The sequence below is a fragment of the Lycium ferocissimum genome, chromosome 11, assembly GCF_029784015.1.
Source record: "Lycium ferocissimum isolate CSIRO_LF1 chromosome 11, AGI_CSIRO_Lferr_CH_V1, whole genome shotgun sequence".
Taxonomy (NCBI): domain Eukaryota; kingdom Viridiplantae; phylum Streptophyta; class Magnoliopsida; order Solanales; family Solanaceae; genus Lycium; species Lycium ferocissimum.
Genome location: NC_081352.1, coordinates 33,783,289 through 33,807,161, shown reverse-complemented (window position 1 = coordinate 33,807,161; position 23,873 = coordinate 33,783,289). Strand labels below are relative to the sequence as shown.

Here is a 23,873-nt window from a genome sequence, read left to right as displayed (position 1 = left end):
AAAAAAAAGCGGAACCCACCATCTCCAAACTCACGGGAAAAAAAAGCAGACCCTATATTAACAAAATCAAGCAATATAAAAAAAAAAAAAGTGAATCCCATATTAAAAAAATAAACAATGTCAAAAAAAAATTTGCAGACTTTGTATTCGTAGTAAACAATAATATAATAAAGTTTTAGATACGGAGTATAAAATACAATGTTATATTAATCGTGTTTTGAACATATATATATATAAAGAAAAGTGTGGTCCCCATATTAAACACCAACCAATGTTTTAAAAAAAAAACACCAACCAATATTAAAAAAAAAAAAAAAGTAAAAAAAGCGAAACCCACCATCTCCAAACTCACGGAAAAAAAAAGTAGACCCCATATTAACAAAATCAAGCAATATAAAAAAAAAAAGTGAATCCCATATTAAAAAAACAAACAATGTCAAAAAAAAATAAATTGCAGGCTTTGTATTCGTAGTAAACAATAATATAATAAAGTTTTAGATACGGAGTACAAAATACAATGTTATATTAATCGTGTTTTGAACATAGATATATATATATATATATATATATATATATATATATATATATATATAAGATCGTCGTCAAATCCCCACACAAAAAAAAAAAAAAGTGTGGTCCCCATATTAAACACCTACCAATATTAAAAAAAAAAAAAACACCAATCAATATTAAAAAAAAAAAGAAAAGAAAAGAAAAGAAAAGAAGTAAAAAAAGTGGAACCCACCAACTCCAAACTCACGGAAAAGAAAAATAGACCCCATATTAACAAAATCAAGCAATATAAAAAAAAAGTGAATCCCATATTAAAAAAAAAACAATGTCAAAAAAAAAAATATTGCAGACTTTGTATTCGTAGTAAACAATAATATTATAAAGTTTTAGATACGGAGTACAAACTACAATGTTATATTAATCGTGTTTTGAACATAGTGTGTGTGTATATATATATATATATATGCATAAAAAAAGTGCAAATTAATAATGTCAAAAAAAAAACAGTGCACCCCATATTAAAAAATCAAACAATATTCATGTAATTTCCAAAGTATCTCATTAATTCAATAATGATGGATTCTATCACACGTGCGTATCAATCCATTAGTGAAAGCAAATGAAATTGCTTTTCTTCAAAAAAGGTTAAGTAGTCAAACCATACAATTTTCTTTTCTTTTTTTATATTAGCTTTCGAGATCTAATCTAGATATTAAACTGTTGTATTCGCTATTCCGTCATGTCATTTATTTGTTATGTTTACTAAAATAAATATACTTAAAAATATTTATATTTTAAAATAAGATAGAATTTAATTACTTTTTTATTTTTATTCTTACTCTAATAAATGTGAAAAGAGATTAATGTCGTAAAAAAATATCAAATTGAGATCAAATAATGAATAAGGTAAATTAGTCAAATTATAACTCTAATCGACGTTTTCTTAAAAAAATCATGCAAAAGACAACATGACAAGTAATGAGCTAAACCGAGAATATTTACCAAAAATTAAAAAATAGTATTTCTTCGTTTAAATAGAAAATCAATTTCTACTTTGTTTTGTTTTAAACATGTAAAATTAATTTAATAATTTGAATTAGAATTATCAAAATCAAAATTTGATAAAGATAATAAGTATTTTACACCTTTAAATTAATCGAATTAAAATTGAAAGTATCAACCGATGCTTAAATATTCTATTGTTTTATCTCAAAGAGAGAGGAAAATAGTTTCTTTTTAAACAAGTTTTCTCGTTTAAAAAATATTAATAAATTTGTCGATTTTGTATTCATAAAGAAACATTAATATAATAAAGTTTTAGATACGGAGCATAAACTACAATGTTATATTAATCGTGTTTTGAACATAATATATATATATATAATCACTATCCAAACACAACTACATACACATACGATCTATAATCTAAAGCGTTGGGCGTGCGCGAAGATTTTAAAGCATAAATCCGTCTAGTGTATATAAATATTTAACACTAGTACTAGTATCTTTTTTTGGCAAATTAGAGGGTGGGAAGAGAAAAGCCCAAAAAGAAAGAGCATCAGAAAAAATAAAAGAGAAGATGGTGGGACCAAAAGTAAACTTATAGTACTAGTATCCTTTTTTTTTTTTTCTTCCTTTCCTACTTAAACCAAACAAAGAAGAAAATTTCTTTGTACTTTCTCTCTTTTTTTCCTCTAAAAATTCCTAGTTTCCATTTAGTCAAACTCGACTATTAAAATTTCACCATTCCATCCAATTCTCAGTTGCATGTGGTGGGACTCTGACTATAGCAAATAAGGTAAATCAAATAATGCTAATATCTGACCATGCTAATTGCCTACCACCTAAGTTTGTGGAGTAGAAAAAACAACTAATTTTCCCATAAGTACCATTCAACGATCTTTGAGTAGAATAAATGTTCCCACAAAGTAGCATTACAGTGTGCATACCTCTGTGACGTGGCCACGTTATGATTCATACGTATTCTTTTTCCTATTGGGACAAGATAAAAAATATTTATGATGTAACAGTTTGTCATAAATTCATGCTTTGCAAAAACATCATCAATTCGTCACAGTTTTGGGACGAACATAGTCGTCATAAATATTTCGTTACAATTTTTTTTTTTTTTTTTTTTTTTTTTTTGGTGATGTTCTTACTATACGGAAGACACACCTCTAAATACTCAAAAGTGTGACAAAGTGGTTAATAAATTTGGAAATTGACCGTAGGAGACTAAATGTTCAAATTTAGAGGCGAAAAAATGTTGGAATGGTTTTTTCATATTTATCTAAACTTTTTATGAGCAATGTTATTTTGTATTTGTGATGGTAAATTAATTGAGATTCGTATAAGTTAACAACCAAAGAGCTATATACCCTCATAAAGCACTATCAATAATCAATACAAACAAAGAGCTATATACCCTCATAAAGCTTTATATTTAGATAATAAAAAAAACAAATACTAATAGATTCATCCACATTTTCCACATCCAAATTAATTAATTGGCTCAACTTTCCATTTAAAATATGCATAGAAACAAGGAAAAGATAGAAACAACAAAAGAATCAACGATAAAATTCTATCTAATATAGCACACTTTCTCTTTAAATGGACCTTAAAAAACGAGATATGAATTAGTCGAATCTCCGACTTATTAATTAATAACCCAGCTCAACTCTAGCTTGAGATCGCCAATGCCTAGCTTTCTCAAAACCATTACTAAAATTCTCAAAATCTTCAATTGTTTGGTCAATTTCTTCTTGAGTATTCATCACAAAAGGTCCCAATTGTGCTATTGGTTCACCCAGTGGCTCTCCACCTACTAATATAAACCTTAGTATTTTTGTCCCCTTGTTCCATGCCACAAGCCCATCACCAAATCCACTCAAAAGCAACAAATTATGTGAAGATATTGGTGAATTTGTTCTTGAATCTTGGCCAAAAATACCCTCACCTTCTAAAATATATACAAATGAGTTGTATGATTTGGGAATTGGTTGTTGAATTTGAGATCCTGGTTTTAGAGTAAAGTCCAAGTACATTGTTGGAGTTTTTGTGTGTATAGTTGATTTTACTCCTAGTGCTTCCCCTGCAATAACTCTCACTTTTATCCCATCTCTTGTAGCTTCTTCTATGTTCTCACTTGATATTTCTTGATACCTTGGCTGTACCCTGTTATAAACCATTGAAATAATTGGATTATTTTCTTGTAAGAAAATATTGATCTAATATGAGGTATGGTGATTGAACTTTACTCGCTATAACGGTGTGAAGTCGCAAGATTGTATCTTATAGTAGTAAAGTAATTGAATTATGTGTAGTTTGCCTAAAAATTACAAATGACCGAAGGGTCATATTTCCAGCTAAGAAAAAATACAAATGAAAGAGAATAAGAAATTTCATATTGTAAAAAAAATTTGACTGCCTATATTTTGAAAACAAAATGCAATAAAAAAAAAAGTAATAAAAAAAGAGGAAAAAATGATTATCCGACGCTGGAAATTTAGCCTTTCAACCATTTGTATTTTGTGGACAATATACTCCTAGTTCAGTTACTGTGTTAAAGCGAAAAGCAGATAGTTTTGTGATTTGAAGAGTATAGTGAATAAAATTTAGTTAATGATTAAAAAAATTATGTCGTGATTTTTACAGTAGATAAATTCAGTGACAATACTAAAAATCAATCCGAAAGTTCAATTATGTACTGTCACAAAATTTCAAGATTGAAGATTTTTTGTATTCTTACCGGTAACCAGGGGCAAATTTACACCGTAAGTTACGATTTCGGTAGAACTCAGTACTTTTTACTCAAATTTTGTATTTGTGTTAAGAAATTATTTAATATATAGTATAAACTATTTATTCCTATCGCAGTCGTATTGCTATCTTAAAAAACAAAACAAATAAATTTAAATTCTTAAATTCGCACGGCTTATCACTAATACCTATTACGATAAATAGGAACAACAGTATGTTCCAATTAATTAATAGAGAGAGAATAGACTTACATTTTGTGTTGGGAGGATAGATTAATCCACAGTTGTAGACCCTTTTGAGTTCCCTCAGCTGCAGGCATTTCTGAATGAACTACTCCTCTTCCAGTAGTGATCCACTGTAAATCACCTGCTTCAACTGTGCCTTTGTTTCCATCAAAATCTTCATGTGTCAAAGCTCCCTATTGTACAAATAAAATATTAAAACCTTGCTTTAATCTCAACTACTATGATTACTTAATCTAAAAATATTTATAAAAATTATCTACCAAAGTCCTAAACAAGTCCAGAACATGAATGAGACAACAAAACAAAATGTATATGCTTGCATTTATCAATTTGAAGTTCTATGCAATGACGATATAAAAAATATTTACATAATAAAATTTCTTATAAGGTAAGGATTTAAGTTATATCTATTCAGACCATAAGGATTTTTTTATACCATCAATAAATTTTAACTTGTGATAACAAATTAATTATTATTTTAAGTATACTATCGAGAGTTCTATTCGTAATTTAAGTTTGACCTGATTACGTAAATTGTTGCTACACGGTCAGTATAACCTCATAAAATGATAACTAATAGACTATCTTAAGTTAAACTATAGTATAAAAGATTCTTTACATAATAATGTTTACAACTAAAACCCAGCTAAAAAAATAGACAATATTTAGTGAGGGAAACTGATAGTCCCCTAATGAAATTAAAGCCAGCTAAAGAGTTGCCAATGCCATTAGTCATATATAAGCCAACAAATATATTTTTTCTTATTTGACCACGCTATTTGTTTTTCAATAATCTTAAACAAGTAGTAATGTATGTGGTTTTCTTCTAAGTTAGACAAGCACGTCTATTCAACTACTCCTTCAATTTTCTAAAACGTGGAAATCAATTTAATCCTTTACTTTTAATTGAGCAGTCATTGACAATGTACACAAACAGCATGTGAAAGAGACTTATTAAAAATATCTATCATATATAATCATCATTTTATTAGACTTAATTAAAGGGCATAAAGAGGATTGTATATTAAGTACCTGCAACATGTAGGTGACGGTTTCAAAGCCTGTAAAAATTGAGAAATAAGTGATGAGAATCAAAATATATTTGCTGTGAAAATCTGCAAATTTTAGATGAGAAAAAGCAGAATAAATTAAATCATTAGATTGCCAATAGCTACCTCTATGTGGATGATCAGGAAAACCAGCCGGAGCAGAAACTGTATAATTTTAATTAGACAAAAAAAAAAAAAAAAAAAAAAAAAAAAAAAAGATTTTAGGTAATTAAACATATGGATATAGAAAATGGCAAGAAACTGAAGTTAGTTCAAGAATTTAAGCATACCTGAGAATTCATCCAAAACTATGAAAGGATCAAAGTATCTCAACTCAAATCTAAAAGAGGAAATACAAAAGATGTTAATGAGCAAATTAAAGGTACTACCAAAAGTTTAAGAGTGAATGCAGCCTCATTCTACTATATCCAGTTTTTTCGGGGCAGAGCATAAATATACGAGAAAATTAAAAAAAAGTTTTACTATTAAATATTAAAATTTTAACCGGCAATTTCGAAATGTGGGCGGTTCAAGATAATAACTTAAAGATTGAATTCATCAAATTTAAATTTCGAATGTGTTCAGATCAGGAGCGGATTTAGCATATTATATGGGCGGATCCTATATTTGTATTGAAAAATTCAGTAAATATATAAGAAATACGATTTGGGAATCCATTAATAAAGTGTGTTGTTGGTTCAGTGGCAAAGAAGAAACTCTTAAAGCTTTGTTTCTTTTGGTCAAGAGTTCGAATCCTTGGTCACCTGTAGCTTTTTGTTTTATCTCTTTATATTTTTTAATCTGAAATGGGTTGGAAACTACAAGCATCAAATCCTAGATCCGCTTCTGGTTCAGATGAAAACATTGTCCAAAAGTGTAAGAAAAAAATTGAATATACCTTCCAATGCTTCTTCTAACAACAGCTCCAAGGCCTTCCTGTTGAGGCCTTGCCAAAAATTTTCTGGCAATAGAGCGTGGTTCTGTTACAACTGACATTTCTGTCTTGTCTTTGATCTTCAAAACAAATTAAGAAACTTTGTCTTTCTTTGTGAGTTGTTGTTATTTGTGAGGTTTCTCTAGCAACTTATAAAGTGTCAGCTATATATAGTGTGTATGAAGTTAGCAAGTCAAAATATATGAAAGGAAGAGGGAGTTTCCTTGATATGCAATGTTTTCTTTATTCTATTCGAATCTCACGTCAGCATAACGTTTTCATGATGTCCCCCCATTTCTACTTCCCAATTCACATATTCAAACTCTTTTTTTAATAGAAATTTTCGCCAGTTATCCGACAGTTGTTAAAAAAATAGGAACTTTTTAGACTGAAAGTTTAATGAGAAAGTATTAGACTATGAATTAAAATTTTATAGATATTAAATGACAATTTAATATTTTATCCCTCTCAAGCGCTATATTTGCAACTTTTAAAAGTAAGAATAAATCGAAATGGTGATCTAAAACAGAGATATTTGCATTCCCTTGTAATTGGATTTGAGTATACAAGGGGAGAGAATTGATAGTATATATCTGATATAATTACCAGATGACTTCCCAAAGTCTTTATATTTGAATTTCATTATTTTAAAACACTTCTATTTGTCCTATACAGTAAAACTTAATTACATATATATATCCTAGAAGCCAAAAAAATGTCTTATCCTGAAAGGTAGTCTTATCATGTCATCTTTGGATTTATACCAAATTCCTAGCACTGATAAAATCTCACTATTTGGATCATTTGAGTACAATTCTACGTCTCTTTCTGGTTCTCAATAGTGCGTGGTCTTCGTTGAGCAATTGGAAAATGGAAAGGTCGTCTTTCCCCACAATTACCAATTGTATTTGTGTGCTCTTTCTGAATATCTTTGAGGGGGTCCACTCATTTGTTGGTGTCATAAGAACAAAAGCATGACGAGAACACATAATAGCCTTGTAAAATACTCACTCCGTTTCAATTTATATGAACCCATTTGACTGGGCACGACATTTAAGAAAGAGGGAAGACTTTTGAAACTTGTGGTTCAAAATAAGCCTTGAAAATTTGTGTGGCTGTAAATCATTCATAAAGTGAATTTGTTTCTAAATTAGGAAAGAGGTCATTCATTTTGATGCGGACTAAAAAAGAAATAGGTTCAAACAAATTGAAACCGAGGGAATATATGGATTTGGAAGAAACAGGACAACTAGTATTATTAATTAGTCAAATTTGGAATGTATAGTTGGATTACTACAAAAGGTTCTAGTCAAAGAGTGTAATATGAATATGGTCCAATTTCCACATGACATCTTTGGAAAGTTTATTATGTTACCGTTCAAAGTTTAGCAATTGATGATGCAATACCATCGTTATGCTGCCGTACTCCAACAATAGAGCCGAGTCCACTATTTCTTTAAGTTGGAAAAACATAAAATAATATTAAAAATAAACAAGCAAGGTTTCATTTCGACACTTTATATAATCTAAATACTTACCCACACATGATGTTTTTGTACTAAACACTTCATGTCTAAATACTTACCTACACTCAATATTTATACGAAACTAAACAATTTGACCTTAACAGTTAAAAATTAATGTGAAATTACATCTCACTTAATGATTAAGTGATAAATCTGCACATGAAAAACATGTCTTACGTGATTAGGTGTAAATTACTGGTACAGGCAACTTTTGTTTACCTAAAGACTTGTGGGGAAAAGAGCATATATAAACTTGACGCATGTGTTATAAGTCTGTCCCCTCTTACTTTTGGAGCAATACTCTGGTTTTCTTTTTTTAAATTTAATGTGTTGGGACAGATGTTCTAGATTTATGTCCTAACAAACAACACACGAGTGACGTTGTAACTGAAAAGGCTACATCATGGCATGTTTAAAAACGCATTCAAGGATGTGACCAAATACTCTCTACTTATTTGGTTACATATTTGGAGTAGAGATTCTACGCATTTGCCTTAACGTGGAAAATTAAACAACTGGCAGATGTCACACTTGCTTAAAACTCTCCTAGGCATACCAATTATGAAACACCCATTGTTCATGAAGCCTTAATTCCTCTTGGAAGAAGTTTCTTGTTTTTCCTTTTCAATTTAACCATCATGTAATTGAAGTAAATGCATGTTTGAGTCCAACACAGATCAGTTAGCACACTAATTCTAAAGGCATCATTTTTAGGACTAATTACGATTCTCTTCCTAGTAAAAACAGTCATGGTAACTATATAGAAAATATGCCATTTCCAAACTTTTATGGCACAATCCGATAAAGGGTCACGAAATCACTTCACAAATGCTTAAGCTGCTATAAAATTAACCTTTAGACCATAGGAAACCCTGTGATCGCCGTAACTTAATTGAAACTATCTATTGGAAGAGATAAGGATGAAAGTGCAACAAACAAAGATCAATGGGAGGTCTATCTCAACACCAATATTAAAAAACAGTTAATGACATTAGAAAAACCCAGTCATCGAGTAAGACAAGGCTGTTCTCAAAATTCTTTTTTGATAAAGCAGGCCGTTCTCAAAATTCTCAGTTAACCATATGTAAAACAAACTTGAATCTAACTCTGATACAAAAAGTTATCATTCCCTTCCAATGAAGAGTAGTACCGACACTAAAGAAAAAAGGGAAGAACAACCAATCTAATTTGTTCTGAACTTCTGATAATATAAGAAAATGAAGCTGCAACTCTAAGCAGTAGCACCACTGGCACCCTTCCCTTTCTTCTTCTGGAGTTTCTTCATGTAAAACTCGAGTTCCTTACCCTCCAAGATGTAACTGTCAAAGTTCAACGAAAGAAAATGAAAACTGCAAGCAACTAGGAACCGGTCTAATTATTAGTACTTAAACATTTGACCAACGAGATTGATGATTATTTCTGTTTAGGCGAATATAGCATCCATTATTCATTCATTTGGGATTGGCACTTTTCACCAAATTACCATACAGATGAGAAGAGAATTCATACCCATCAGCGCGACCACACTGGCCAGGTCGTGATGAGATTGCAGCCAATAGACGCCCACTAGCAAATTGCTCCTCAATATGTGGGTCAATCTTGCGATCCTGTTGCCTCTTTTCCAGCTTTCTTTGGACATGGTTACTCTTCTTCTCCTCTGGAACAGCCTCAGCCTCCTGTGAATCAATCAGGCATAAATCATCAAAACAGAGAAAGACTCCCATTGTATCTTGGCGTAGCTAAAGCTGCAATCGAATGATAACAGATGCAAGTTCAAGAAAACATTTATTGAAAAGACAGTTTTTTACTTCTTTTGCAAAGACACAGCCTCTTATGATTAAGAATGTCCGTACATATTATCCTCAAGACAGAGGAAGCAACAGAAAACTGATTACGCAAATCATTGGTAAAGACTAAAGAAGATAACGTGTAATGTAGAGCAGAAGCATGGACTTAATAAAGACATTCAAATACCTCTCCTTCTTTCTTGGAAGCAGCAGTCTTCTTCTTGCGACCAACTTCAACTCCATAGTGTTGGAGATACCACTGTTTAAATGGAGCTGCATCAACCTGAACAATTGCACTCTTCACCAGGGTTTGTGTCCTAACCAACTCATTGTTAGAGGCATTATACACCACATCCAACAAACGAGTCTTCCTTGTAACAGCCTCGCTACCCCAAGAGTAATTCCCAGTATCCAACCTCAAAGCACGCCACTTCACATTACCTCCTCGGACTCTTATCCGTCTAACAGTCTTAGCATTAGGCACAAGCTTTGTGTTTGCTGGCTGTCTTCCAAGCTCGTACCTTCACGGGAACAGGAGATACAAATCAATCTCAAAACGTAACCAAAAAAGGACAATTTAGCCATACATATCAATCATTTAACTCAGATATTACCAAGATCTGGGGTCAAGAGAGAGACTTGGACTAAACCAACGGAGGTACACTGGTTATACGTGACTGGCAATTATGAAGAAAGCAAACTATGCTTGCAGCAGAAAAATTAGTCCTTTTTTTAGAACTAAAAATTAGTCATTTTTCTTTCAGTGATATTTTTTGTCAGTTAATTAGAGCACGATATTAGCTCTGGAAAGCGAACAACTTCTAGGCTCTTCTTCGCACTCTTTAAATCAGTTAGATTCATCGAGAAATCAGTCCCTTTTTTCTTATTTTTCTTCTCTTCTTCATTCACAGTTCAACTTTCTTCTTTATTTTAAGCTTTCTCTTCTACATTTTTCCTTCTTCGATCAGCCCATTCATTGAACTAACTCCTTATCATTAGGCAACAAAAAAAGGAATCTCCAAAGCAACTAAATCTTCAAACTTTATCAAAGCTGCTTCCTTCATAAAACTTCCCTCAAGGCAATTGAATTGACAAGTTTCGTCCGCTTCATTAGCCTAAACTCCACATAATTCGATGCATGTAAAATTCAAATTAATAACGCAATAACAAGGCAAAAAAACCTCCAGATCTAACAATCTGGCTAAACACTAAGGGGTCGTTTGGTTGCTGGTTAGAGTTATGCAGTGCTTAGTTATTCATGTATTAGTCAATCCATCTTTTTTTTTTGAAACTGAAAAGAGATATAAAAGTTGATCCATCTTTTATCCTATATAAAATAATGTATAGATTCCCTCATAACTTATAGTACATGTATTAGTTTTTTTTGTTTTGATGACATGGGCTACCCTTCAGGCGCGCACAAGGTAACCCAGCTCCTGTGTCATAGCTCGCAAACCGCACAGGAGAGGTAACCCGCACTAGGCAAGCCCCGTGCGACGAGCTCGACCCAGAAGACAAATCCCCTGCTGTGGTAGGCAGGGGATTTCGAACTTGAGACCTCCATTATGAAAGCCCCATGCTCAACCAACTGAGCCACCCTTGCGGGTTTTTTTTAAGTAGCAGCATAGTACATGTATTAGTTACCTGTGTTTCTAAATCGCAAACCAAATGAATTTTATACATAGCAAAAAGAATGCTAATAAACATAATACTAGTACTTTTGCAGAATTTAATACATGAATAAGTCAGCTCCTAACTAGCAACCAAACGACCCCAATGTCCTTAGACATGCCAAAGTTTGCCGATCCATTAATTTAGTTATATAAAAAAGAAAAGGACTAGCAAATTGTTTAAATAAGAATAATGTTGTACATACTTTCTCTTCTTCCTCCAAGCCTTCTTTTTGCCTCCAGTGGCACGTCTCTTGTGCATAGAATCACGAGAGATACCTATAATACAATATCACATTAAAAATTGCTTCTTTAAGTTCATTTTCTTGATTTTATTAGTACATATAATACAAACAACAATAGAGAAATGCAATGAAATGAATGAATAGATTCTCATTACCCATTGTTGCCGGTTATGGAGGAACCTAGGATTTAGGTTTTCTTGACGGCTCTGCAATCAGGTACAATGTGGTGGGTTTTATCAGCTTATAACTTTATTAAACCCTAGCAACTTCACAATTCCAATCTTGTCCTTACCTTTTTTGATATATTTTGGTCCTTATAGTTTGGTCTATGACTTAGATCCCCTCCTTTTATTTCTTTTCTTGTTTTTGGTTTTCATTAAATGTCCTGTAGCCGTGTTGGAGTCTTGAGTAATTCGAATTTTAGCCGGGTAAGGTATGGTTATAGGGTAGAGCTCTCGATCATGATTTTTCATACTCAAACTTATAATCTTTAATTAAAAATGAACGGATTATCATTTTTTTTAATAATTTAATTTAAGTGATATTATTTGACTTAACATCGTGCTAATACGTTAGTTTGATATAACTTATATTAGAAAATGAATTTCTTTTCATAATAGTGATTGTGTAATTTAGTTTTAGAGAATGTAATTAAACTCAAATAATTACTTGATCAACAAAAAATTGAGGGCCATATAGTGATTATTATTATTAATATTTGTCTATACACTTTTAATTATTTTCAAACCAATTAAAAGTAAATGGATATTAGAACTAATAGATTGCACTAACTACGTTCATAAATCAATTTTCATATTGTTTTCTTCCTAATACAAATAACTCTAGACGATTGAGAATTTTCTTCGAGCGCATTTGCTTAAGGTTCTTTGAAAGTTACCTTATAATTAAATTTGGATATAATCGTGTTTAATTACACTAGTTGATGTATTTGTTTGATTAATCACTTGATCAGCATGAAACCAAATGTATTTGAAGATGATCGGTCACACTCTTAAATTTTTAAGGGGACAAAGAGTTGGTGGTTACTAGTCTGACATTTCAAGTTTTATCTTAGGCATAACACGTGTAGGTACATTAACTTGACATCAACCCACAAGTAAATATTTTAGCTGTGAGAATGTTCATCTAAACATCATTTTATTTGTGCGGATTTCCCTTCTTTTGGGGGTGGTCTTTAATTTTTGCCCCTCAAATTGATAGTCTTTAATATTTGTCCTTTGCTTAACACCCAAAGCTCCTTGGTCAATCCGCCTCGCTTAAAAAAAAAAAAAAAAAAAAAAATTGCGGGCGCGTGTTGGGATTAATGCAGTGTTCACCAATTTATGCTTTAAGACAAACTTTTACCCAAAATTAGGTCTTAAGGCTGAGGTTTGCAAAATTCCACCAATTTTTTTTATTTTATTTTTTTGCCTTAAGGCATAAGTTGGGCTGCGAATCTCAATTTATGCTTTGCGATTTTTTTTTTTTAATTTTTGAGTGAGTGGGAGTTTGAACCTGGAACCAAGAGGCTTGTAGCGAAGGGCAAAATTAAAGACCACCCCCAACTAGGGCTGTTCACGGTTTTAGTTAAAACCAAAATCAAACCGAAAATTTAATCAAACCAAATAAAAAAACCGACATTTGGTTTGGTTTGGTTTGATTTGGTTTTAAATTTTAAAAACCGATAATATTTGGTTTGGTTATGGTTCTATTAAAAAATAACCGAACCAAACCGATAAATTTTATACATAAATTTTATAATTATTTATATGTATAATATTAGTTTGTCATAAATAATTATAAATATTTTATACCTTTTAATCATTAATTTAATTTTTGGTCTACTTATTTCACATGATTGTTTAAGGCCCATATTATTAAGAATATGTCCAAGCCCATGTCTTTAAGTCTTTTAACTCTTTTAAGTGTTAAGTGAACCTACTTAACGACTTACGTTAGAGTTTAATGTCTTTAACTTAAATTTTTAGCCTTTCTTTGTCGACCATTTGATTTTAGGTTGTTTCTTCTTCTTTTTTTTTCGAATTTATACCTTTCTTTTTTCTTGTATGAATGGTTCCTAAACTTGTAATATTTTTCATATGAAAAGGACAGAGGTTGTACATTTGGAGGTTCCTATGAAATACTTGAGCAACATCAAAGATTTGTTGCAACTCAAGCACATGGTAATGCCCTAATACTTCTTCTGTGGGTAATCCTCCTAAAAAGCATAAAAGAGCAACTCCTTGTAGTCGAGACCCTAGCCTTGGGATAATGATAGAAAAACATTGGAAGCTTGGGATCATTACACAAAGTTTTTTTAAATAAAATGGGAGATTAAGGGCAAAATGCAAGTATTGCCCCAAAGTTTGGGATCATTATACAAAGTTTTTTTATTTCATATATTTTCATTTTAATTTTAGGTAGTCTTTATGTTTAATTAATATGTATGTTTGTGACAACAACTAAAAGCTCCTATGCTCTACTTTATTTCCAGGTATGTATATTAAGATGACAAAAATAGTGCCGCCACTACTAACTTAGTTTTTAGCTCTATATGTAATAGTTTAGCAACTTTTGGGTAATCAGTGACTTTGCACTATCACTAATAGTGAAAATGTTTCTATGATGTATGTTCCACCTTAAACTATAAATAAAAGTTATCGTTTGAACAAAAAAAAAGACATGTCTTTTTCAACTTTTTAATGTTTTACTGATAAGTCTCATGGTCACGTTAGTTATAAACTGAAAAATCTAACCAAAACGAACCAAACCGACAATAACCAAACCGGTGGTTATTATTTTATTTGGTTTGGTTATGGTTTTAGACATTTAAAAACCGACTAAATTGATTTGGTTATAGTTTTAATCAATAACCGACCCAAACCGAACCATAAACACCCCTACCCCCAGCGAAGGACAATCCTCCAAATTGCCCTCGATCTAGACATCTCAACTTGATTTAAGTTGGCCGCATAAACATCTTAATTTTGAAAATGCACATCTAGACACAGGTAAATTTAAGTTGTATAAATGCGCATTTTCAAAGTTGGGGTGTTTCCATAGCTAACTTAGGGTGTGTTCGGTATGGAGGAAAATGTATTCTTGGAAAATAAGTGAATTTCTTGGAAATGTCAAGTGTGGACTTTTTCTCCCTACTTTGATTAAGGAAGTCATTTTCCCTATTTTGAATGAACTTATTTTCTAATAGAAAATATTTTTCAAAATTTTTGACCAAATGAATATGAGAAAATTGGAAAACATTTTCCGGCACACCGAACACACCCTTAAACCCAGTTGAGGTGTTTAGATGTGCATTCTCAAAGTTGAGATATTTACTTGCCAATTAAAACCAAGTTAAGTTGCTTATATATGTATTATGCATTTATCTTATGTACGCATATATTTATGGATAAAGGGTCACAAATGCCCCTCTACTTTGGAAAAAAGGCTAAAAATATCTTCTATTAAGAATTTGAATAAAAAATATCCCTCGCGTCATTAAAGTTTTCAGATATATCCCTGTTTTAACAAAAATTCTCAAATTCTCCAAAATAACCTGATTTTATTTTTTAAACCCGTCTAGAATATACTTGGATCGCTAAATTCATACTAGAAAATAAGCCATAATTACAACTTCGTGTATCAAATCAATGAATAAGTCAAGCCAGTCAGAATGAAAAATCAAATTGTTGGCTCTATGATCGCATGGGTATTTTTATTTAGTTGGGTCGGGTTTAGATGAAGCGGGTTTAAAAAATGAAATCGGGTCATTTTGGGAAATTTAGGGATTTCCGTTAAGACAAAGATATATTTGAAAACTTTAATGACAGGAGGGATATTTTTTACCTAAATTCATAACGAGAATATTTTAAACCATTTTTCCAAGGTAGAGAGGTAACTTTTACTCTTTTCCCTATATTTCTCAAACATTAACTTTTGTTTTACATATTTATCTGCAATAAGTTAATTTTAATTTTTATCACTAAATTTTACTTGAAATAAAACTCTTATTATTACAAATTTACACTTATATACAATAAAACAAAAAATATGATACATTCAAATTAGACCTCCTCCCCCTATTTCTATGCAAGAGCTCAGTACCATACGAGCATCTTGGAAATGGGGTTTGCTGCAGTTAATCCCACTTCAATGGTTCTAAGAAGCTTTCATCAGAAAGACTTAATTTTGGGTTCTTCAATGCGAAAAGAAACATGGGGTTTTAATATTTATTCGCCGAAGCTCAAGTACCAATCAAGAAAGTCATTTTGCTGCAATAATGAATCAATTGATTTTGAAGAAAGAACAAGTCCTAATGAGGTAAGTTAATTTTGAGACCCCATTTCTTGTTATTCTGTTTGTGGTTGTTTTAACTGTCTACTTAGCTGCTGCATATGCTTCATTTCTTTGCAATTTTGTGTAAATTAAATTAAATATTGGATGAAGTTTCCTTCCTTTAGTACTAGTAGTCGCAGTTCTGCTCTATAGTTTATTGTCCTTTGATTCCTGCTAATAGCTGTTGTTTCTTGTGCTTCAGTTATCTTACTAATATGTGGCAGCTACTGCTCCTTTTTTTTTTTTTTTTTTTTTCAGACTGCTTTATCATGGCTTTTTTACTTTCGTTAGCTTCATTTTCATACTGCTTTTAAACTGCTTGTCCTTATCTGATCTTGTTTGTCATGTTTTCCCTTGAGCCGAGGGTCTTTCGGAAACAAGAAGGTAAGGGTAAGGTCTGCCTACACTTTACCCTCCCCAGACCCCACATTATGAGATTTCACTAGGTATGTTGTAGTTGTTGTTGAATTGGATGAAGTTTCCAACTTGTAGAAACGTAAAAAGAAAAAATTCCAACTTTGGATGTTTTATGTCCTGTTATATTAAGCTCAAGTACCAATCAAGAAAGTCATTTTGCTGCAACAATGAATCAATTGATTTTAAAGAAAGAACACGTCCTAATGAGATAAAAATTAAGAACCCATTTCTTGTTCTTCTGTTTGGGTTTGTTTTAGTTATCTACTTAGCTGCTGCATCTGCTTCATTTCTTTGCAATTTGTGTAAATTAAATTAAATATTGGGTGAAGTTTCCAACTTGTAGAAATGTAAAAGGAAAAAATCCCAACTTTGGGTGTTTTATGTCCTGTTATATTAAGCTCAAGTACCAATCAAGAATGTCATTTTGCTGCAAGAATGTATCAATTGATTTTGAAGAAAGAAAAAGTCCTAGTGGGGTAAAATTTTAAGACCTCATTTCTTGTTTCTTCTGTTTGGGTTGGTCTTAGTTGTCTGCTTAGCTGCTGCAAATGCTTAGTTTCGTCGCAATTTGTGTAAATTAAAAGTAAAATTGGGTGAAAGTTTCCAGTTTTGGAACTTGTCAAAACGTATGAAGAACAAAAATTCCAACTTAGTTATCTTGCTGCACATGCTTCAGTTCTTCGCAATTTGTGTAAATTTAGGTAAAAAATTGGGTGAAGTTTCCAACTTTGGAACTTGTCAAAACATGAAAAGAAAAAATTCCATCTTAGTTATCTATATAGCTGCTGCAAATGCTTCATTTCATTGCAATTTGTGTAAATTTAAGTAAAAATTGGGTGAAAGTTCCCAGCTTTGGAACTTGTCGAAACTTGAAAAAAGAAAAAATTCCAAAACAGTTATTATTTAGCTGCTGCATATGCTTCATTTCATCGCAGTTTGTGTATATTTAAGTAAAAATTGGGTGAAAGTTTCCATCTTTGGAACTTGTCAAAACGTGAAAAGGAAAAATTCCATCTTAGTTATCTATTTAGCTGCTGTGTATGCTTCATTTGGTCGCATTTTGTGTAAATTTAAGTACATATTGAGTGAAGTTTTCAACTTTGGAACTTGTCCAAATGAAAAAGGAAAAATTCTTACTCGGTTATCTAGTTAGCTGCTGCATATGCTTCATTTTGTCGCATTTTGTGTAAATTTAAGTAAAAATTGGGTGAAGTTTCCAACTTTGTAACTTGTCAAAACGATTTTTTTTTTTGTGTAACTTTGGATGTTGTATGTCCTCTTAGATTAGAGTGAAGATAGAATTTGGCATTAAATTTTCGAATTTGAGGACAGTATGATATCATTTTACACAAAGATGCTGACTCAGGATTTTGAAGTGGGAAATATATATGTTTATATTCAATTCTGGCTCTTATTGCTGTTTGAGAATCCTGAACACAAGAGGCTATGTGCTTGTTGCCTTGGAGAAAACAAAGAACAGTAAATCATTATCTGAGATTTCATTTTCAAGATGTAGGTTGATGCTACAATTTTAGATCAGTGAATTTGTTTTCTACATTTCATCATTCCTTGATGTAATTCTCTTCCACCTTCTTCCACCTTGTCCAAATAGAAGTAGCAAGCAGTACAAGGTTGAGTATGCATGTGATGACTGATATGTCATTTTAGATGGCTTGAGAATTTTGAGTCTTTACTATAGTGATAGGGTCTATTTTACAAGTAGTTTCAAGTATCTTGGGTCTATTTTACAAGGCAGTGGGGAGATTGACGATGATGTCACACATCGTATTAGGGGTGATGGATGAAATGAGGCTTGCTTCCGAGTGCTATGTGATAAAGGTGCCACCACAACTTGCGGGCAAGTTACAAAGTGGTGGTCGACCGACTATGTTATATGGGGCGGAGTGTTGGCGCGATTCAGATCTCTCACGTTCGAAAAGATGAAAGTTGCGAGATGAGAATGTTGAGATGGATGTGTGGGCACACCAGAGGACAGATTAGGAATGAGGCTATCCGGACAAGGTAGAGTGGCCTCGGTGGAAGCAAGATGCGAGAAACGAGACCGAGATGGTTTGGACATGTGAAGAGAGAGACACGGATGCCCAGAGTGCGGGAGACGTGAGAGGTTGGCCATGAATGGTTTCGAAGAGGTAGGGGTAGGCCGGTATTGGGGAGAGGTGATTAGACGATATGGCGCAGCGATTACCGAGGGACATGACCTTAGATAGTGAGGTATGGAGGACTCGGATTAGGGTGTAAGGCTCAGTAGATAGTAACGTTTATCCTTTCATATTAGTAGTCACATTATCGCGATATAAGTTCTTGTGCTTTGATTTCCTCGCTACTATTTGTTATCCCGTATTTTGATTGTCTTATTTTATCCGTGATAGCTAATCGCTACCTTACAAATCGTTGCTTCATCATGGCTTAGTCGCTTTAGTGATTTGCATTTCCATATCGCTTTGAATCTCTTGGCCTTATCTCGACCTCTTTTTTATGCTTTTATGCTTTCTATTGAGCCGAGGGTCTTTCGTAAACAGCCGTCCTACCTTGGTAGGAGTCGTCTCCGCGTACACTCTACCCTCCCCAGACCTCACGTTGTGGGATTTCACTGGGTTGTTGTTGTTGTTGTTGTTGTACTATAGTGATAGGCAGGGAGGATATCTCAACTCTGAAGGGCTTTGTAGTAAGGTCATCCCTCTTATGTTGTAAAAGGGAAATGCGAATCTGAGACATCTAGATGTTTAAGCAATTGCTTCAGTGTCAGCATAGAAAAAATAATAGCTGTCTTGCTAGAGCAAAAAAGCTAATATTATACTCCTAAGCATTACTTTAATGCATAACTTCCATGTTAAGGTTATACCATTTAATGATATTTATAATGAGTAAAAACTATGGATTGCTTCAAAGGAAGGCATATAGGTTGACAGCGGTGAACTAGATAGTATATGCTAAGCAACTAGGGAGAAGTGTAACGGTTGAAATTTGTTCAAACTAGCATACTGGAAGATCAATAAGCTAAAATGACCTTAGGCTTCACAACTGTCCAGATTGGGTCTCCTATTTTTCTCAATTTCCAAAGAATGCTTCTTTTTCTGACAATGACAAAGGGAATCTGGAAAATTTCAATGTGAAACACCACTATGAGCTCCCTATATAAATTTGTTCCGAGATTAGCGAAATTCTCTCTTCTTTTCCCTCAGTTATTATATGAAGATACATAATGCAGCTCACTTTGGACTAAATAATTGACAAGTGCTATATCACGACAAGCAGATATAAGTTGTGTATATCTAATCCATTCTTTCATTAGTTTATTCTGCCCTTAGCAACCCCATTCCATATGTGATGATAAATTTTAATTAAAAATAAACCATGCCAGAAAAATAAAAGATTAAAGTATAAGGAAAAAATATTGAGGTGCAAGTGGTCAAATTGCTGTGATTTGCATCCTTTTTTTCTGGGGCAGTGTCAATATAATAACTTTTAGGGAAAAGGGTCAAAAATACCCCTCTACTTTGGAAAAAGGGCTAAAAATATCCTCCGAACTTATTTTGGGTCAAAAATACCCCTCTCATCCTTAAAGTTTTCAAATATACCCCTGTCTTGAATGAAATTATCTTCCAAAATAACCCGAAATCATTATTTAAACACGTTCCATCATTTAAACCCCATCCAACTAAATAATAACCCATAAGATCCCCTTATTCTCTCAATTCCCTCAAACTTCAAACCTACGTATTGGGGGAATAGGGGGATCTTATGGGTTATTATTTAGTTGGGTCGGGTTTAAATGATGGAGCGGGTTTCAAAAATGATTTCGGGTTATTTTGGGAGATAATTTCCGTCAAGACAAGGGTATATTTGAAAACTTTAAGGATGGGAGGGGTATTTTTGACCCAAAATAAGTTTGGAGGATATTTTTAGCCCTTTTTCCAAAGTAGAGGGGTATTTTTGACCCTTTTCCCTAACTTTTAATTTCGCTACACAAACTTCATAAGTAAGGATTCTTTGTAATTCTTCTAGCATAAGTGCTAAGGACATGCAGATAAACCAAAAAGATGGCTTGCTTGCTAAGAATAGCTGTGTGATATAACAGCCCATTTGATTTTCGGCTCAAAAGAAACTGATACTCTTATTACCTATCTTTCTTTATCACTTGCTGATGTATGAAGCTTAACAGCTGAATATCTCAGCATGGACAATGATTCATTAGACTTGAGAACCTGTATGAAAAGCTATGCACCATGTCTATATTTAACCAATCAGCGGTGGAAACTTGAGAGTCCTGTGCTTACAAGTGATGTAGCAGAATTCGTCAGCAATGCGTTCCTTTCCATTGGAGAAACAACTACTGCAGAAATTACCAAGCAAAATTCTAATGTCCCCGCCCTCTCTTTCAATCGGCAGTAGGTTAGCCACACATTTTAGCTATAGCAATCAGTTGCTAAATTATGTTTGGTTACTTTCAATGACATTTACTCTATGTGAATTGTTAAATATCTGAGTTTTTAACGCACAGTTTTCTGTATCTGATTGCCTTGATATATGATTTGTGGATGAGGAGAATGAGAGGGATTCACATCTCTTTCAGATGTATTGCTTAAAATTTCACACATTACTTTTACTGCATCTTGGTTACCCAACATACCTAGTTTTAAAGTTTTCCTAAAGTAACAATCTATTGAAAATGCAGGTCAAGAAAGAGATTGAGCAATGCTATGAATTAATACGCAGGCTTGGTCGGGGTATTGTGTATTTGGGATCTTCAAGGATGGGCCCTGGACATCCTCACTATGATAAAACCTTTGAATTGGGGAGCAAGGTTAGTCAACTTTCTCCAAGTTTAGGACTAAAGAAATAGAAAAGGAAAGAATAAACACGAAGGAGAATAAGAAAAGAAAGCTATGTTGCTCGGACTCTTCAAAAATGTCAACGGGTGTGTGTCGGATTCTCCAAAAGTAGGGCAATTATGGAGGATCCACACGGGTGCGGCAACACTTTTGTGGAGTCCGAGCAACATAGAAAAAGGTGAGCTTGTATCTAAAGATAAATACTATTTGAGAGGAATGTACAAGCTTTACTACATTGTAGTTTCGAAAGATTTCTTCGTCAGCTTGGTTTTGTAAATACTGCTTGTTCGGCAGATTGCAGACCTCTTAGATTGTACAACTTGGTCAGGGGCTGGGCCGGGCTTAATGGATGCTGCCACGCAAGGTGCTCTACAAGCAGGGAAGCCCGTTGGCGGGTTCAAGATAGGTAGAGAAGCAGGGGAATGGACGGCTACAAATTTTCACTCATACTTACCATCAGAAAGTTATCTTACATGCAGGTAAGGACAACATCAAATGCATAATTTTTCTTATGTTCTTATGGGTCGTTTGGTTGCTGGTTAGGAAGTGAATTACTCATGTAATAAACTAGCATCGTGTTTGGTAACATTTTAATCGTTATGTATAAAATTAGGCATACAAAGTACGGTGTTTGGTTACTAGCTTATAATCCCGCATAACTTATACATGTTAAAGTTATGAGGAACTCAAGTATTATTTTATGCAGGGTAGAAGATGGAGTAACTAATACATGAATAACTAAATTCTGCATGACTCCTGCATAAAATTATATACTTGAGTTCCTCATAACTTATACATGTATTCGTTATGCGGGATTATAAGCTGGTAACCAAACACCGTACTTGGTATGCCGAACTTTATACATAACGATTAAAATGTTACCAAACACGATGCTAGTTTATTACATGAGTAATTCACTTCCTAACCAGCAACCAAACGACCCCTTGTAGCTTCTTGTGTTCATCAATTGTATTATACTCAGATTTTTCTCCGCAAGGAAACACGGGTTAGTGGATGCTGTTGTGAGATGTCGAAGCTCAGAAAGGACAGCTGTTGTTGCACTTCCGGGAGGAATTGGTACCCTCGACGAGGTTTTTGAGATCATGGCTTTGATTCAGCTTGAACGGATTGGATCTCTACTTCCTGTTCCCTTGCTTCTAATGAACTACGACTCATTTTATTCCAATTTGCTGGAGTTCCTCAATGATTGTGAGAAGTGGGGGACTGTGTCTAAGGGTGAGGTTGCATCATTGTGGAAAGTTTGTAACAACAACTCTGAAGCTTTGGATTACTTGGCTGAATTTTATGGTCTCTCTCCTATAGAGATCAGTAGAAAAGATTCTGAATCATCAGAATATAGAAGTGTATCTTGACAGTTATCATCCATCAGCTATGGGAAAAAGTTCAAGCTTTTTTGTTTCATCAGCACTTCCTACTTCTTTTTCTGCCCTCTTTGGTTGCCATTTCTGGTCATGCTGTAACATGTCTTTTTACTGAAGTTGAACATACATCCTGAGATCAACATTAAACCAAAGTGCGGAGTGTGACTTTCTTCTAACCATAAAATGCTAGTAGGAAACTCAATTCAGTTACCATCACAGGTACATTTACGGGTCGTTTGGTTCGTTATGTAGGTATGAATACTAAGGATCATATTATTGAGACTATTAATTACCTGATTTTTAGTACACATACGTTTAATTTATTGGAGGACTAGTGGCTATTTATGCTCGCCGTGTTCTTTATATGGACATCCAAGGGCAGGCGTTCATTCCCTTGACTCATATTGATGAGAATTTGACTCTCAAAACTTAAATAAAGGGTTGCTAAATTAGCATATCTCTTGCATGTACCAATTGAAGTATTTTGAAAAGAGGAGTGAAACCATTCGACGGAGTTGAAAAAGATTTCACTAATGTCACCTACTTTAATCTTCTCTTCTTCTCCTCGTATATATAGCAAATAGAATAAGCCATTTTAGGGGCAAGGGCCGTTAGCAAGAATGAATTTGAATCAATCAAGTATTAATACACTAATTATAGTAGATCTGAGTGCCTAGCATGAAAAAGCCATAGTATAATTTCTCATGATTGAAAAGAAAAGAGCCTGTTATTGATGTAGAGTTATCCGATATTCCCGAAGCTAAAAATAATTGATTTATCGCAGCTCGCAAACCTAATTACTTCGATTAAACTTGACGGCTTAACTTTTATAGGGAGTAAACTTTTTATACATTATTAGGTTGGTTAGAGCCATGTATATGACACAAGAGGGGGTTGCTCCTGGTGGAAGGGATTAAAAACAAAAAGTCTATATAATTCTCAGCAGTAAGTATGAGTTAGTATTTGAACCGGAGAGTAAGTAACTTGTGACAAATTTAAACAACATTTTTTTTTTTAACAGTTAGTGGATAAAATCAAAAACCTAAACTTGTGTCACGGGTAAGTAATGTTTGCTCAATGGTATCAACAGATAGATTGGAGGGTCGAGTCATGTGAAAAATTAATTGGAATAAAAAACAAGCTTGCGTATGACTC

General features: G+C 33.2%; 3 protein-coding genes across 4 annotated transcripts; 1 reads left to right on the top strand and 2 right to left on the bottom strand.

Moving 5' to 3' along the window:
• Positions 1-3,107: 3,107 nt before the first annotated feature.
• Positions 3,108-6,682, bottom strand: LOC132036048 (pirin-like protein At1g50590). Its single transcript, XM_059426275.1, has 6 exons — positions 6,468-6,682; positions 5,860-5,909; positions 5,696-5,734; positions 5,553-5,581; positions 4,527-4,693; positions 3,108-3,690 (listed from the first exon to the last, which is right to left on the bottom strand). Exons 1-6 carry the CDS (start codon positions 6,563-6,565, stop codon positions 3,177-3,179), a joined length of 897 nt encoding a protein of 298 aa, XP_059282258.1. The 5' UTR covers positions 6,566-6,682; the 3' UTR covers positions 3,108-3,176.
• A 2,373-nt stretch (positions 6,683-9,055) lies between these two features.
• LOC132036613 (small ribosomal subunit protein eS8-like) lies at positions 9,056-12,023 on the bottom strand. Its single transcript, XM_059426984.1, has 5 exons — positions 11,887-12,023; positions 11,693-11,765; positions 10,004-10,337; positions 9,539-9,705; positions 9,056-9,348 (listed from the first exon to the last, which is right to left on the bottom strand). Exons 1-5 carry the CDS (start codon positions 11,888-11,890, stop codon positions 9,261-9,263), a joined length of 666 nt encoding a protein of 221 aa, XP_059282967.1. The 5' UTR covers positions 11,891-12,023; the 3' UTR covers positions 9,056-9,260.
• A 3,753-nt stretch (positions 12,024-15,776) lies between these two features.
• On the top strand, positions 15,777-22,854 carry LOC132036756 (cytokinin riboside 5'-monophosphate phosphoribohydrolase LOG4). 2 transcript variants are annotated; one of them, XM_059427136.1, is made up of 4 exons: positions 15,777-16,051; positions 21,180-21,308; positions 21,631-21,815; positions 22,334-22,854. In XM_059427136.1, exons 1-4 carry the CDS (start codon positions 15,854-15,856, stop codon positions 22,707-22,709), a joined length of 888 nt encoding a protein of 295 aa, XP_059283119.1. In that variant the 5' UTR covers positions 15,777-15,853; the 3' UTR covers positions 22,710-22,854. The 2 variants fall into 2 exon arrangements, with proteins under 2 accessions (XP_059283119.1, XP_059283118.1); XM_059427135.1 differs by having other exon boundaries at positions 15,779-16,051; positions 22,319-22,854.
• Positions 22,855-23,873: the final 1,019 nt, after the last annotated feature.

What these genes read in the sequence shown, in the direction of transcription:
- LOC132036048 (XM_059426275.1), bottom strand. Translation starts at nt 6,565, where the DNA reads ATGTCAGTTGTAACAGAACCACGCTCTATTGCCAGAAAATTTTTGGCA. An exon ending in GTTAGAAGAAGCATTGGAAG is followed by an intron (nt 5,910 to 6,467) that starts GTATATTCAATT and finishes TTCCTCTTTTAG; the next exon opens with ATTTGAGTTGAGATACTTTG. An exon ending in AGTTTTGGATGAATTCTCAG is followed by an intron (nt 5,735 to 5,859) that starts GTATGCTTAAAT and finishes AAAATTATACAG; the next exon opens with TTTCTGCTCCGGCTGGTTTT.
- LOC132036613 (XM_059426984.1), bottom strand. An exon ending in GCTTGGAGGAAGAAGAGAAA is followed by an intron (nt 10,338 to 11,692) that starts GTATGTACAACA and finishes GTTCCCGTGAAG; the next exon opens with GTACGAGCTTGGAAGACAGC. An exon ending in CAGTGTGGTCGCGCTGATGG is followed by an intron (nt 9,349 to 9,538) that starts GTATGAATTCTC and finishes GAACTTTGACAG; the next exon opens with TTACATCTTGGAGGGTAAGG.
- LOC132036756 (XM_059427135.1), top strand. Translation starts at nt 15,854, where the DNA reads ATGGGGTTTGCTGCAGTTAATCCCACTTCAATGGTTCTAAGAAGCTTT. An exon ending in AAAGAACAAGTCCTAATGAG is followed by an intron (nt 16,052 to 21,179) that starts GTAAGTTAATTT and finishes TTGAAAATGCAG; the next exon opens with GTCAAGAAAGAGATTGAGCA. An exon ending in GAAAGTTATCTTACATGCAG is followed by an intron (nt 21,816 to 22,318) that starts GTAAGGACAACA and finishes TATTATACTCAG; the next exon opens with ATTTTTCTCCGCAAGGAAAC.